Here is an 11460-nt window from a genome sequence, read left to right as displayed (position 1 = left end):
ACCAAGCACGACACGATGCCCATCTTTAGGTTTAAATAAGGGTAAATTTGTGTCCATTCAACATAAATGTTGGAGGTTTTGATAAATATTGTTGATGGTATTTAACATCGAGATAAATTGAACAAAACCGGCCATAATTAAAAAAAAAAAGGGAAATTCTCATTGGTAGCCTCATACTTTTGCTTATTTCCATTGGTAGCCACTTTTTATATGAATTATTTTTGGTAGCATCAAACTTTTAAAAGTTTACTTCCGTAGCCGTATTTACTATAAACCGTTAAATGGTGTTAAAATTAACTAAATAAAGTAATTTTTTTTAAAAAATATTTATTTTAATCACCCCTTTTCGGCTTTCCCCCCACGTAGTCACGCACTAGCCCCCCATCTACCTCCCTTACCTGGTCCCATCTCCATCCTTCTCTGCCAGCGCCGCCGCTACCCGGGAAAGTTGTTTTTAATTTTTATTTTTTTAAGATTAATTCAATTATGATATAACTAACTTTAGTTAAGTATTTTTTAATTATTATAAAACTAATCTCAGTTAAAGTTAACAGTTTTAGCTAAATATGGCTACAAAGTAAAATTTTAAAAGTTTGAGACTAGCAATAATTCATATAAAAAGTGGCTACCAATGAAAATAAGCAAAAGTACGAACCTACCAATGAGAATTTCCCTAAAAAAAAAAAAAAAAACGTTCTCTCTCTTATTAACCAGTAAAAATTGTATGAACCCTAATTTTTTCCTTCGTAATCGCGCTACTCTAATTCTCAAAAATTGCTACTCTAGTTCTTCGCTCCTACTAGACGTTCAGATTTTACACATTGTTTCTTCAAATCATTGCTCGAAGTCGTTCGAATCGCAAGTATAAGGTATCGATTTTGTTAAATTTTTGCAATTATACTAATTTTGGAAATTATGTGATTAAGCTTTTGATTTTGTAAAAATTTGTTGATTCTCGAAATCCTTGCTTTGTTGATTTTTTTCTTTATCAATTTGTTGCTGCATGTTAGTATTGCTAACTCTGCAAGTTTTTGGGGTTTTTAATTATGCAAGTAATATAGAGGCTATGTCAGATAGACTGTGGATTTCCTAATTGTTGCTAGTGGAGTTTTTGATGATGGATTTTCAAAAAAATCTGCTAGTGATTAGGATTACGAATGAGGTTATACGGATGAACAACGAGCTCATGCTCAAGTAATAAGATTAAGGCAGCATTAGCATACTTTAGTTTTAAGTACTTTCTGAAATATATGTCATAATTTCTTTCTTTGAGTTGTATGATGATATATAATTCTAATTTTTAAGTGATGGCTGATTTTGCAAAGCCTAATTCCAAATGACATTTGAATTATTATGCTGATAGGAAATTGTCTAATTATCTATTGATGTTTATAAATAATGAACATGCTAATCACCTTCCAATATACTGTATTTCCAATTGGCTGTATAATGTACCAAGTATAACATTGAGCTTCAAATTGTGTAATTTGGATTGTTTTTAGGGCGAAATTTTTTGCCCTCTTTGACTGTGATCAAAGAGGACGAAATTTTAGTTGCCCTTCGAAGCTAATAGGGAGAAATTTTCACCTAAGAGGGAGATTTACGTGGATCTTATTTATTGTAGTGATTGTTTATCTTGCCTTGTTTGTTTGTGTTGCACTGTTGCTGCCCTTGTTGGCAATGAGGGACACTGTTTATGTAATCTTTATTTTCAAATTGTCTCATGAGGAATTTAAAAAAATATTTAGAGGGTTTTTTGACGAGTATAATTTTGGATATTTTGCCAAAAAAAATAAAATAATTTAGAACTAAATCAGTTTATTTACCATTTTATCCATTTCCAATCCTCTCTCCAGTCACCACCTCCCATCCCCTACACCGTCATAGCGCCATCAAGCACACAACTAATTAAACCGCCACATAACAATTACCAACAGTTTACATCTTTCATTATCGTGCACCGCATCTTCTTTTCCCAGGTATCTATTTCTCTCTTTAGATTCGTGTTTTTAATTCCTGCTCATACTTTTCTGATTTGCAATTTCAATTTAATCTCTTGATTGTATGCTTGATTGTTTCTTTTCTTGCAATTTTCTGTGAATTTATGATTTGATTAGCTTGAATTTTTTTCTTTGATTGAGATTATTGTTTATGTTTTAATTTGCTGGTTGAACTCATTAGATTTTATTTATTTTTGGTACAGATTTCTGTTGAAGTGAATAGGAAGGGTTATCAGTTTAGATTTGAGAAATGGCGTCAATAGACCCAGAGATAGCAAAAACTCAGGAGGAGAGGAAGAAGATGGAGCAGGAACTAGCCTCACTTTCATCTCTTACCTATGATACTGATCTTTATGGGAGTAGTGGGAGGGAGGATTATGTCCAGTCAATCCCTGTTGATGACGATGAAGATAATGCCGATGCTATGGATAATGAGGTGGCTCGGAAATTGGCTTCTTACACGGCTCCGAAGTCTCTTTTAAAGGAAATGCCTGGTGCTGGGGCTGACTATGATGATGGGTTGAGGAAGCCACAAAGGATTATTGATCGTGAGGATGATTATCGGAGGAGGAGGCTTGATCGGGTTATTTCTCCTGCGAGGCATGATGCTTTTGCAATGGGGGATAAGACCCCGGATGTTGGTGTCAGGACTTATGCTGATGTGATGAGGGAGGAGGCGCTGAGGAGAGATAAGGAGGAGACGTTGCGATTGATTGCTAAAAAGAAGAAAGAAGAGGAGGAGCAGAAGAAGAGTTTGGAAGAGGAGAAAGGAGCTGGTGGTGGTGTTGCTGCTCAAGCTCAGCCTTCTCAGAAGAGGAGAAATAGGTGGGATCAATCTCAGGATCAGCAAGGGGATGAGGGTGTAGCAAAGAAAGCGAAGTCTTCCTCTGACTGGGATTTAGCCGATTCTACCCCTGGAATTGGAAGGTGGGATGCCACTCCTACACCAGGGAGACTTGGCGATGCTACACCATCTGCTCGGAAGAATAGGTGGGATGAGACACCAACTCCTGGCCGTGCACAAGATTCTGATTCTACTCCGTCTGCTGGTGGGCTCACTCCTGGTGCCACTCCTGCTGGATCGACTTGGGATGCCACTCCAAAAATCACTGGTATGGCAACACCAACACCAAAACGTCAGAGATCAAGGTGGGATGAGACTCCAGCTACCATGGGGAGTGCAACACCCATGGCTGGGGCAACTCCTGCGGCTATGACCCCTGGTGTGACACCTGTTGGTGGAGTTGATATGGCTACACCTACTCCTGGGCAGATTAATCTGCGTGGCCCTGTAACTCCAGAACAGTATAACTTGATGAAGTGGGAGAAGGATATTGAAGAGAGGAACAGACCCTTGACTGATGAAGAGCTTGATTCCATGTTCCCACCTGAAGGATATAAGATCTTGGATCCTCCTGCTTCATATGTGCCAATTAGGACTCCAGCAAGGAAGCTTCTTGCCACACCCACTCCAATGGGGACTCCACTTTATCAAATACCAGTTGAAGACAGGAATCAGCAATTTGATGTTGGAAAGGAGCCTGCTAATGGGTTGCCATTTATGAAACCTGAGGATTATCAATATTTTCAGGCGTTGTTGAATGATGAAAACGAGGAAGAGCTGTCACCCGAGGAGCAGAAGGAAAGAAAGATTATGAAGTTGCTACTTAAAGTGAAAAATGGTACTCCTCCTCAGAGGAAGACTGCATTGCGACAACTCACTGACAAAGCAAGAGAATTTGGTGCTGGTCCGTTGTTTAACCAAATTTTGCCTCTGCTTATGCAGCCGACATTGGAAGACCAAGAACGACATCTTCTTGTGAAAGTTATTGACAGGGTGCTGTACAAGCTTGATGAGTTGGTTCGACCTTTTGTGCACAAAATTCTTGTGGTTATTGAGCCACTCTTAATTGATGAAGACTACTACGCTCGTGTTGAGGGGAGGGAGATTATTTCAAACTTGAGCAAGGCTGCTGGATTGGCTACTATGATTGCTGCCATGAGACCGGATATTGATAATATTGATGAGTATGTCAGGAATACAACCGCAAGGGCTTTTAGTGTTGTTGCTTCAGCTCTAGGTATACCTGCCCTGTTGCCATTTTTAAAGGCAGTTTGTCAAAGTAAGAAGTCATGGCAAGCTAGGCATACAGGTATTAAGATTGTCCAACAGATAGCCATTTTGATTGGTTGTGCTGTTCTGCCGCACTTAAGATCTTTGGTGGAGATCATAGAACATGGTCTTAATGATGAGAACCAGAAGGTCAGAACAATTACTGCGCTTTCTCTGGCAGCTCTAGCTGAGGCTTCAGCCCCGTATGGTATTGAGAGTTTTGACTCTGTATTGAAACCTTTGTGGAAAGGTATCAGATCACACCGTGGAAAGGTCTTGGCTGCATTCCTGAAGGCCATCGGTTTTATCATTCCGTTGATGGATGCTCTTTATGCTAGCTACTATACAAAAGAAGTTATGTTTATTCTTATTCGAGAGTTCCAGTCACCAGATGAAGAAATGAAGAAGATTGTTCTGAAAGTGGTTAAGCAGTGTGTTAGCACTGAGGGTGTAGAGGCTGACTACATTAGAAGTGATATCCTTCCTGAATTCTTTAAGAACTTTTGGGTTAGGAGAATGGCTCTTGACCGAAGAAATTACAAGCAGCTTGTGGAAACTACTGTAGAGATAGCCAACAAGGTTGGCGTTGCTGATATAGTTGGTAGGATAGTGGAGGATCTTAAAGATGAGAGTGAACCCTATAGGCGTATGGTCATGGAGACAATAGAGAAAGTTGTGACAAACTTGGGGGCATCTGATATTGAATCTCGCTTGGAGGAGCTTCTGATTGATGGTATTCTGTACGCCTTTCAAGAGCAGACAAGTGATGATGCCAATGTCATGCTTAATGGTTTTGGTGCTGTGGTCAATGCCCTTGGCCAAAGGGTCAAACCTTATCTCCCCCAGATATGTGGTACAATTAAGTGGCGTTTGAATAACAAGAGTGCAAAAGTAAGACAGCAGGCTGCTGACCTTATCTCCCGAATTGCAGTGGTTATGAAACAGTGTGGAGAGGAGCAGCTTATGGGACACTTGGGTGTGGTTTTGTACGAGTATCTAGGAGAGGAGTATCCAGAAGTGCTGGGTTCAATCTTGGGAGCACTGAAAGCAATTGTTAACGTCATTGGTATGACCAAGATGACTCCACCAATCAAAGATCTGCTACCTAGGTTGACTCCTATTTTAAAGAACAGGCATGAGAAAGTACAGGAGAACTGCATTGATCTTGTGGGACGTATTGCAGATCGTGGAGCAGAATTTGTTCCTGCAAGAGAGTGGATGAGGATATGCTTTGAGCTTCTGGAGATGCTCAAGGCTCACAAGAAAGGAATTCGAAGAGCCACTGTCAACACCTTTGGGTACATCGCCAAAGCTATTGGACCTCAGGATGTCTTGGCTACTCTTCTTAACAACCTTAAGGTGCAAGAACGTCAGAATCGTGTTTGTACAACCGTGGCTATTGCAATCGTTGCTGAGACTTGCTCACCTTTCACCGTTTTGCCAGCTCTTATGAATGAATACCGTGTTCCTGAGCTTAACGTGCAGAATGGTGTCCTCAAATCTCTGTCTTTCCTCTTTGAATATATTGGTGAAATGGGAAAGGATTATATCTATGCCGTGACTCCTCTCCTTGAAGATGCTCTTATGGACAGGGACCTGGTTCATCGTCAGACTGCAGCTTCTGCCGTGAAACATATGGCTCTTGGTGTTGCAGGTCTAGGCTGTGAAGATGCTTTGGTGCACCTTATGAATTACGTGTGGCCCAATATCTTCGAGACTTCACCTCACGTTATTAACGCTGTTACAGAAGCCATTGAGGGAATGAGAGTTGCATTGGGTGCCGCTGCAATACTGAACTACTGTCTGCAGGGTTTGTTCCACCCAGCAAGGAAAGTAAGGGAAGTCTACTGGAAGATATATAATTCTCTGTATATTGGAGCTCAGGATGCTCTTGTTGCTGCTTATCCGACTTTGGAAAATGAAGGAGAAAACATTTATAGTAGACCCGAGTTGTTGATGTTTGTGTAAAGTTAGATGATGCATTTCAGATTTTGCAGATCTCTCGTTCCACCCTTTGAAACTGTTTCTTAACTAAACTGTTGTAGTGACCTATTCTGAGTAATTGTTTAGATTTGTGTTCAATACTTCTGTTGCTTTTGTTAAGTTTTGCTGTTATTGCTGAATTTTCACTTTTTTTTAAGCAGAAGTCTGATTTCCGTAAACAAGCGTTGTTGTTAGACACTATTCTCCTGAATGTGCTTCAAACAGGATTCCAACCTGAAAGGAGAATGACTGTATGAGGCTGGTAGTCTTCACTAAAATCCCTAGTTTGTCCCAAGAGAATTAATGATTTTATGGGGTTTTATAATTAAGCACTAGATTTTTGAGTTAATTTATGGGGTTTTATAAGTATGTGTGTTGATGTCCGTTTTGTAAGTGATTGTTTCTGATTGGCCTTAGCAGCCTACATTATTCTAAGCAGGTTGTTTCATTTAGTACCATGAATAACAACTAAGCTGATTTGGTTGGCCACTTGGCCTATTCATCTTGGCTGTTCTATTCTCATGTTAAATGGAACTGATCTTTCCAGGTGCTTTTTTTGGACTGTTGTGCTGTTGCTGCTCTGCTTTATCAACTGCTTGATGTTCTCCTAATACTGTTCAAGGTATTAATGTTGCATTTTTGTTTCCTCATGTGTTGCTTTATTAGAAGAATGTAGTTTATCTTGAGGTTTTTGCTTTGCGTTTGCTATGTTTTTTGTTATAAAAGTTGGAAAAATGGCAGAAAGGGTCATAGGTAATTTCGTCATTGCCTTTTAATTTGACTAAGCAGACCGACTAGCAGTGTTTGCATTATGATCTTTGGTTAGGTATTGATTTTTGAATGATATTGACTTCCCGTAGCTTTCTAAGACTATTAGACTATTATTCATGCTAATTACTTGACATATAGCATTCAATTTTATTTTTATTTTAATTTTTTTAATATTATTATTATTATTATTTTATTTTTTTTTTTTTTTTTTTTTTTTTCTATATATACCATTGAGTCCTGTGACAAATCCTCCTTACCCTACAAATATGCTTCTCATAAGGCTTTTGTTTTTTTCAAAGTTTTATTATGTTTTAATTTTATGGGTCTTGTCCTTTCTTATAAGAGGTTTAACTATTCCTATTAGTTAATGATGAAATAATTAGAAAGTGATCTAAGCAAGGAGGGTTCGTTAAATCATCATTATTTGATTTTCGAGATGAAAGTAGAAAGTTTATAGAGACCACTGAGCTTTGCTTTTAAGGAAGTGTGCAGTAGTGATATTGGCAGTTTGGCACTAGTGTTATTATCATCCCAGTATAGAATAAGCTTGTCCTGCTTTCCCTTCTCACTTTTGTAAGTTATATTGTTTAAATTAATCTTTTATTCATTTTGCTTTATCAACTTTACCTGTAAAAGTTCCTTTCAAAAAAAAAAAAAAAAAACAAACAAACAAAATTATACCTATAAAAGTAGTGAGGGACAATAGAATGAGTACCCCATGACAAGCCACTCAGTCTAGAAAACCCTGTTGTGGATTGGGAGTATTTTGAAGACTTTGCTTGGCCAAATTCAGGCTACTTTGTTGTTTTTATAAATTTGAAGGCAGGTTTGGGAAGACTTGTCAATAGTCATCTTATAATATTAGGGATTATGTCTTTTCAAAGATTATTTGTGGGTAGTATAATACTCTCAAGATGGTTAAAGGCGATTATTGTATCAGTACGTGACTTGCAGAATTTCGGGCAAAAATTGGCAGTTCTGTGTGACTTGCACTTTTTGAGGTTTTTTGGGGATTAGTCCCTTTTATGACCGTTGTACAAAAAAAAAAAAATTGGAGGTGGTTAAGACTTGAGACATTTTCTTCTTTGAGGAAATGAACTATTTTTATTTTATTTTATTTTATTTACTTGTTTATTTATTTTAAAAGATGGCCTATAAGGCTATAATAGAGTCAATTGGTAGAGGATTAATATTTGTTTTATTTCAGTATTGAGGCTTTTTGCGTGCTGGCATTAGCTCAAGGCTATATCTCAAGGACTAGGCACTTTATTTTAGCAATAGATGTAGTATGTCATCAAGTAGCCTCTTTGATACTGGCTATAAAATTGTAGTATATATCTTCATTAAATCATTACTGTGCAGAAGCCTTTTAATGCTGCATGAACCACACTGATTATCTTCAGTTGGAATTTGTGCATTTACCCTTCTCTTTTAGGAAACTTTCTTTTAATTTTATTCATTGCTGGTGCTTCTGAATAAATATATTTGTATTTTAGTGACTGAGCAATTTATTAAAAAAACTTGATGATTTTGAATGCTATGCGTTTATTGCTGCTCTTGTTCAATTTGGACTCTGATCATTTTTTCTACTCAAATGTGATTTTGACTAAAATTATTTGGACTTTGAGGAAAGGTTAACGAGATTACATGCCTTTATTTTGTGTCACTTGATTGTTAGGCTGTTCAATATTTATGGTGAGATAATTTTTTTCAGGTTTGATCTGTCTGGAATGTGTAGCAATGAAAAAATATGAAAGAGGAAGTAGAAGAGAAAAGGAGGGTCAGGCATGCATTCGAGCGTTTTTTTTTTTGTTTTTTTTTTAAAAAGCCTATAAACTTTGATATACTTTATTTTGTGATTAATTGAAAAAGATATATTTTATGATCTGCTGAGTCTGTATGTTGTAATAGATGGTGGCTAAGCTGCATGCCATATTGCATCCATTTCTCCTTTGCAGATATTAAAGGCCCTGGAAAAAAAAACTGAGAGATTATATTGTATGCTACTATGACTGAGCATCAAAAGAATTTTCAGGGCCACCTCATCAATCGAACTTCGGAGAATCATTTAGCGATGAATGTAAGCTTAGGTAAGGAATTCATTTTAAGATGATGCTTGTCCACACTGATTAACCTCCTGTAGCTTCTTAGAAGCATCTCTCTTTTATAAAATATTTAGTAGTTTAGTACATCTTTTCCAATTCTATGATACTAAAATTATACTTCGTATATGGCAATGATGATGTGGATCATGTGTTATGTACTTTTCTTGGAAATTTGGCATGCCTATATAAAGCTTTGTTTGAGAATTGCGATTATTATCTTTGAGAATCAAGCTTATTTTTTGACTGTTATTATCTTCTCTTTGTTTTTTTTAGTTGCCTGCCATTTTTGGGAATGTACCAACTCATCAAAGCGCTAGGAAAAAGAAAGGGCTGGTGTATAGGGTTGCATTGTGACCAACTCTCAGATGTATTAGTGTGTTGATGGCTTTGTGGTTGTTGAAATTGGCCAGAATTGGGTATTAGAGGTTGATGGATTGTTATGAAACGGTAGTCCATGAGCCATAATTATCTTATAAATTAGCTGTATTGGCAGTGTCAGTGATTTAATTTGTAGTGTGACTAGCATCCACGAGGGCTTTCTATAAATTTAGTGGTTTATGTGTAGCTCAGGAAAATTTTAAATTGAGCATTGACAATAGTTTATAGTGCGGCCTATTTACAGCTATAAATAGGTGCTGTAATATTTGCTTAGAGATTGCCTATAATAGAGTCAATTATTGGTAAAGTAGCCTGAATAGAGTTAATGGATTTAGTATGTCATCAAGTAGATTTATACTGAGTATGTAAAATAATGAATCAATTCCAGATTAGTTCTTTATTTGTTAAGAATTGATTTATATTTCATATTTTAGGATCTGATTTTGTTAGGTCCTAATTCAAGATCATGATATTAATTTCAGATCTAATTCATAAGATGAACTACATTTATGTGTTTGCATACTTATTAAGATGTAGATTTCAGGATTTATTTGCTTCCCTTGCTTGTTTACTGTACAGGTGAAGGTATTTGGGCATTGGCTGGCATTTGGACTTCCAGTGAGAGTTCGATGAGGAATCCCCTCCAGATTTCTTCACAGCAGGTAGTCTAACTAAATCTTAATGTTCTATTTGCACTTTTGCATACCATTACAGTTTACAAGCTTAGAATAATGACATGGCCAGTTTTAGAGTTCTCTAATCACTCTTTCTTCCCCAGGTTGAAGTTGTGGGAGTCTCATTAGACGAGGCAAGAGGAAAAACAGTACCAGCCATGGATCAGTGGGTTACAGTATGGGATCAGGAGTTCGAGACCCCCCTAACTGTACCCAAGTTAGCAATGTTAGTGATCGAGGTCAAAGAATTTAAGCGAGTACATGTAAAATGTGGAATTTGTGATTAGAAAAAACTCATTACAATTATGAATAAAATTGTCTAATTTTAATCTATTACGGATTGGGGAAAAAAAATTCCTCAAACTAATTTTAGCCATTTGTATTAAATTTATAACTAAAATGCCCCTCTATAATAACCTAAGGGGTCGTTTGGTTTGAAAGGGGTAATCGTAATGAAATGAAGAAAGGGAAAGAAATGGAATGAAAAACCCTTCAATTTGCTATGTTGTTTGTTTTGAAAAACAATGAGAAATTAGCAACCAGTCCCACCACCACATCACTATCACACAACCACCCATTTCTTTCAATTCCCACCTTATTCATCCACCACCAAGCCAACTCACCGCTCCTCCCCCACCAGTCGTCGCCGTTCGCTGCGCTACCCTTCCCTCCCTCGTAAATCTTCCCACAACCCTCCAAAAAACCCTAAACAATCCTCTCCCCCCTTAAAACCATCAGTCGCCTCTCCTACCACCCTCGAAACCCTAGGCTAGAGGGTGGTAGGAGTGGCGGCTGACGGTTTTATGGGGAGGGAGAAGAGTGTTTAGGGTTTTGCGGGGCTGTGGGAAATTTTACAGGGGAGGGGGTAGATTTGTGAGGCAAGGAGAAGGGCAGTGAGGGGCAGAGGAGGTGCCGCGTGCGGCGACTGGTCAAGGGAGGAGCGGCAGTGCGGCGGCTGTTTTTTTTTTTAGGAAAATGACATGTTAGGTTATAAAATTCCCATTAGACATTTTATCAATTGGTTAAAAATGAGCTGGTTTTGAAATTACGAAAACAAGGATTTTTTTTGTAAATAACTACCCCAAAATGTACCCTGTATTGAAATAACCACCTTTTTTTTTTTGAAATTAAAAAAAAATTACCCATTAATGTCAAAATCAGTAGATTTCACCACCTTTTTCCAATTCCGGCAATTTTTTTAACTAGTTCGGCTAGTTTTTCGATTTAGGGGCCCACAAAATTATAAAAAAAAAAAAAAAAAAAAAAAAACCACACCCACCACTACCACCTCTGGAAGGCGGCAGCTCTGCCACCTCTAGCACCCCTCCCTTTCCCTATTTCCATTTTCGGCATCCACTCCCCTTCCTGGACCTGTTCCTGCAATCTCCTCCACTTTTCAATCTCACCACCACCTTTACAACCACCATCACCCATCT

General features: G+C 37.8%; 1 protein-coding gene across 2 annotated transcripts; it reads left to right on the top strand.

The window, feature by feature from the left end:
• Positions 1–437: 437 nt before the first annotated feature.
• Positions 438–10357, top strand: LOC110721221 (splicing factor 3B subunit 1-like). 2 transcript variants are annotated; one of them, XR_002511417.1, is made up of 5 exons: positions 439–869; positions 2204–6718; positions 8582–8957; positions 9930–10012; positions 10129–10357. XR_002511417.1 is itself a non-coding variant. In XM_021900374.1 (3 exons), exon 3 carries the CDS (start codon positions 2251–2253, stop codon positions 6079–6081), a length of 3831 nt encoding a protein of 1276 aa, XP_021756066.1. In that variant the 5' UTR covers positions 438–869; positions 1857–1979; positions 2204–2250; the 3' UTR covers positions 6082–6197. The 2 variants fall into 2 exon arrangements, 1 of the variants encoding a protein (XP_021756066.1); XM_021900374.1 differs by lacking the exons at positions 8582–8957; positions 9930–10012; positions 10129–10357 and adding an exon at positions 1857–1979 and having other exon boundaries at positions 438–869; positions 2204–6197.
• Positions 10358–11460: the final 1103 nt, after the last annotated feature.

This window comes from Chenopodium quinoa, unplaced genomic scaffold (genome assembly GCF_001683475.1).
Source record: "Chenopodium quinoa cultivar QQ74 unplaced genomic scaffold, ASM168347v1, whole genome shotgun sequence".
Taxonomy (NCBI): Eukaryota; Viridiplantae; Streptophyta; class Magnoliopsida; order Caryophyllales; family Amaranthaceae; genus Chenopodium; species Chenopodium quinoa.
This window is presented reverse-complemented; position numbering and strand designations above follow the sequence as displayed.

Excerpts from the sequence above, each read along its gene's own strand:
- LOC110721221 (XM_021900374.1), top strand. The coding sequence starts at position 2,251 with ATGGCGTCAATAGACCCAGAGATAGCAAAAACTCAGGAGGAGAGGAAG.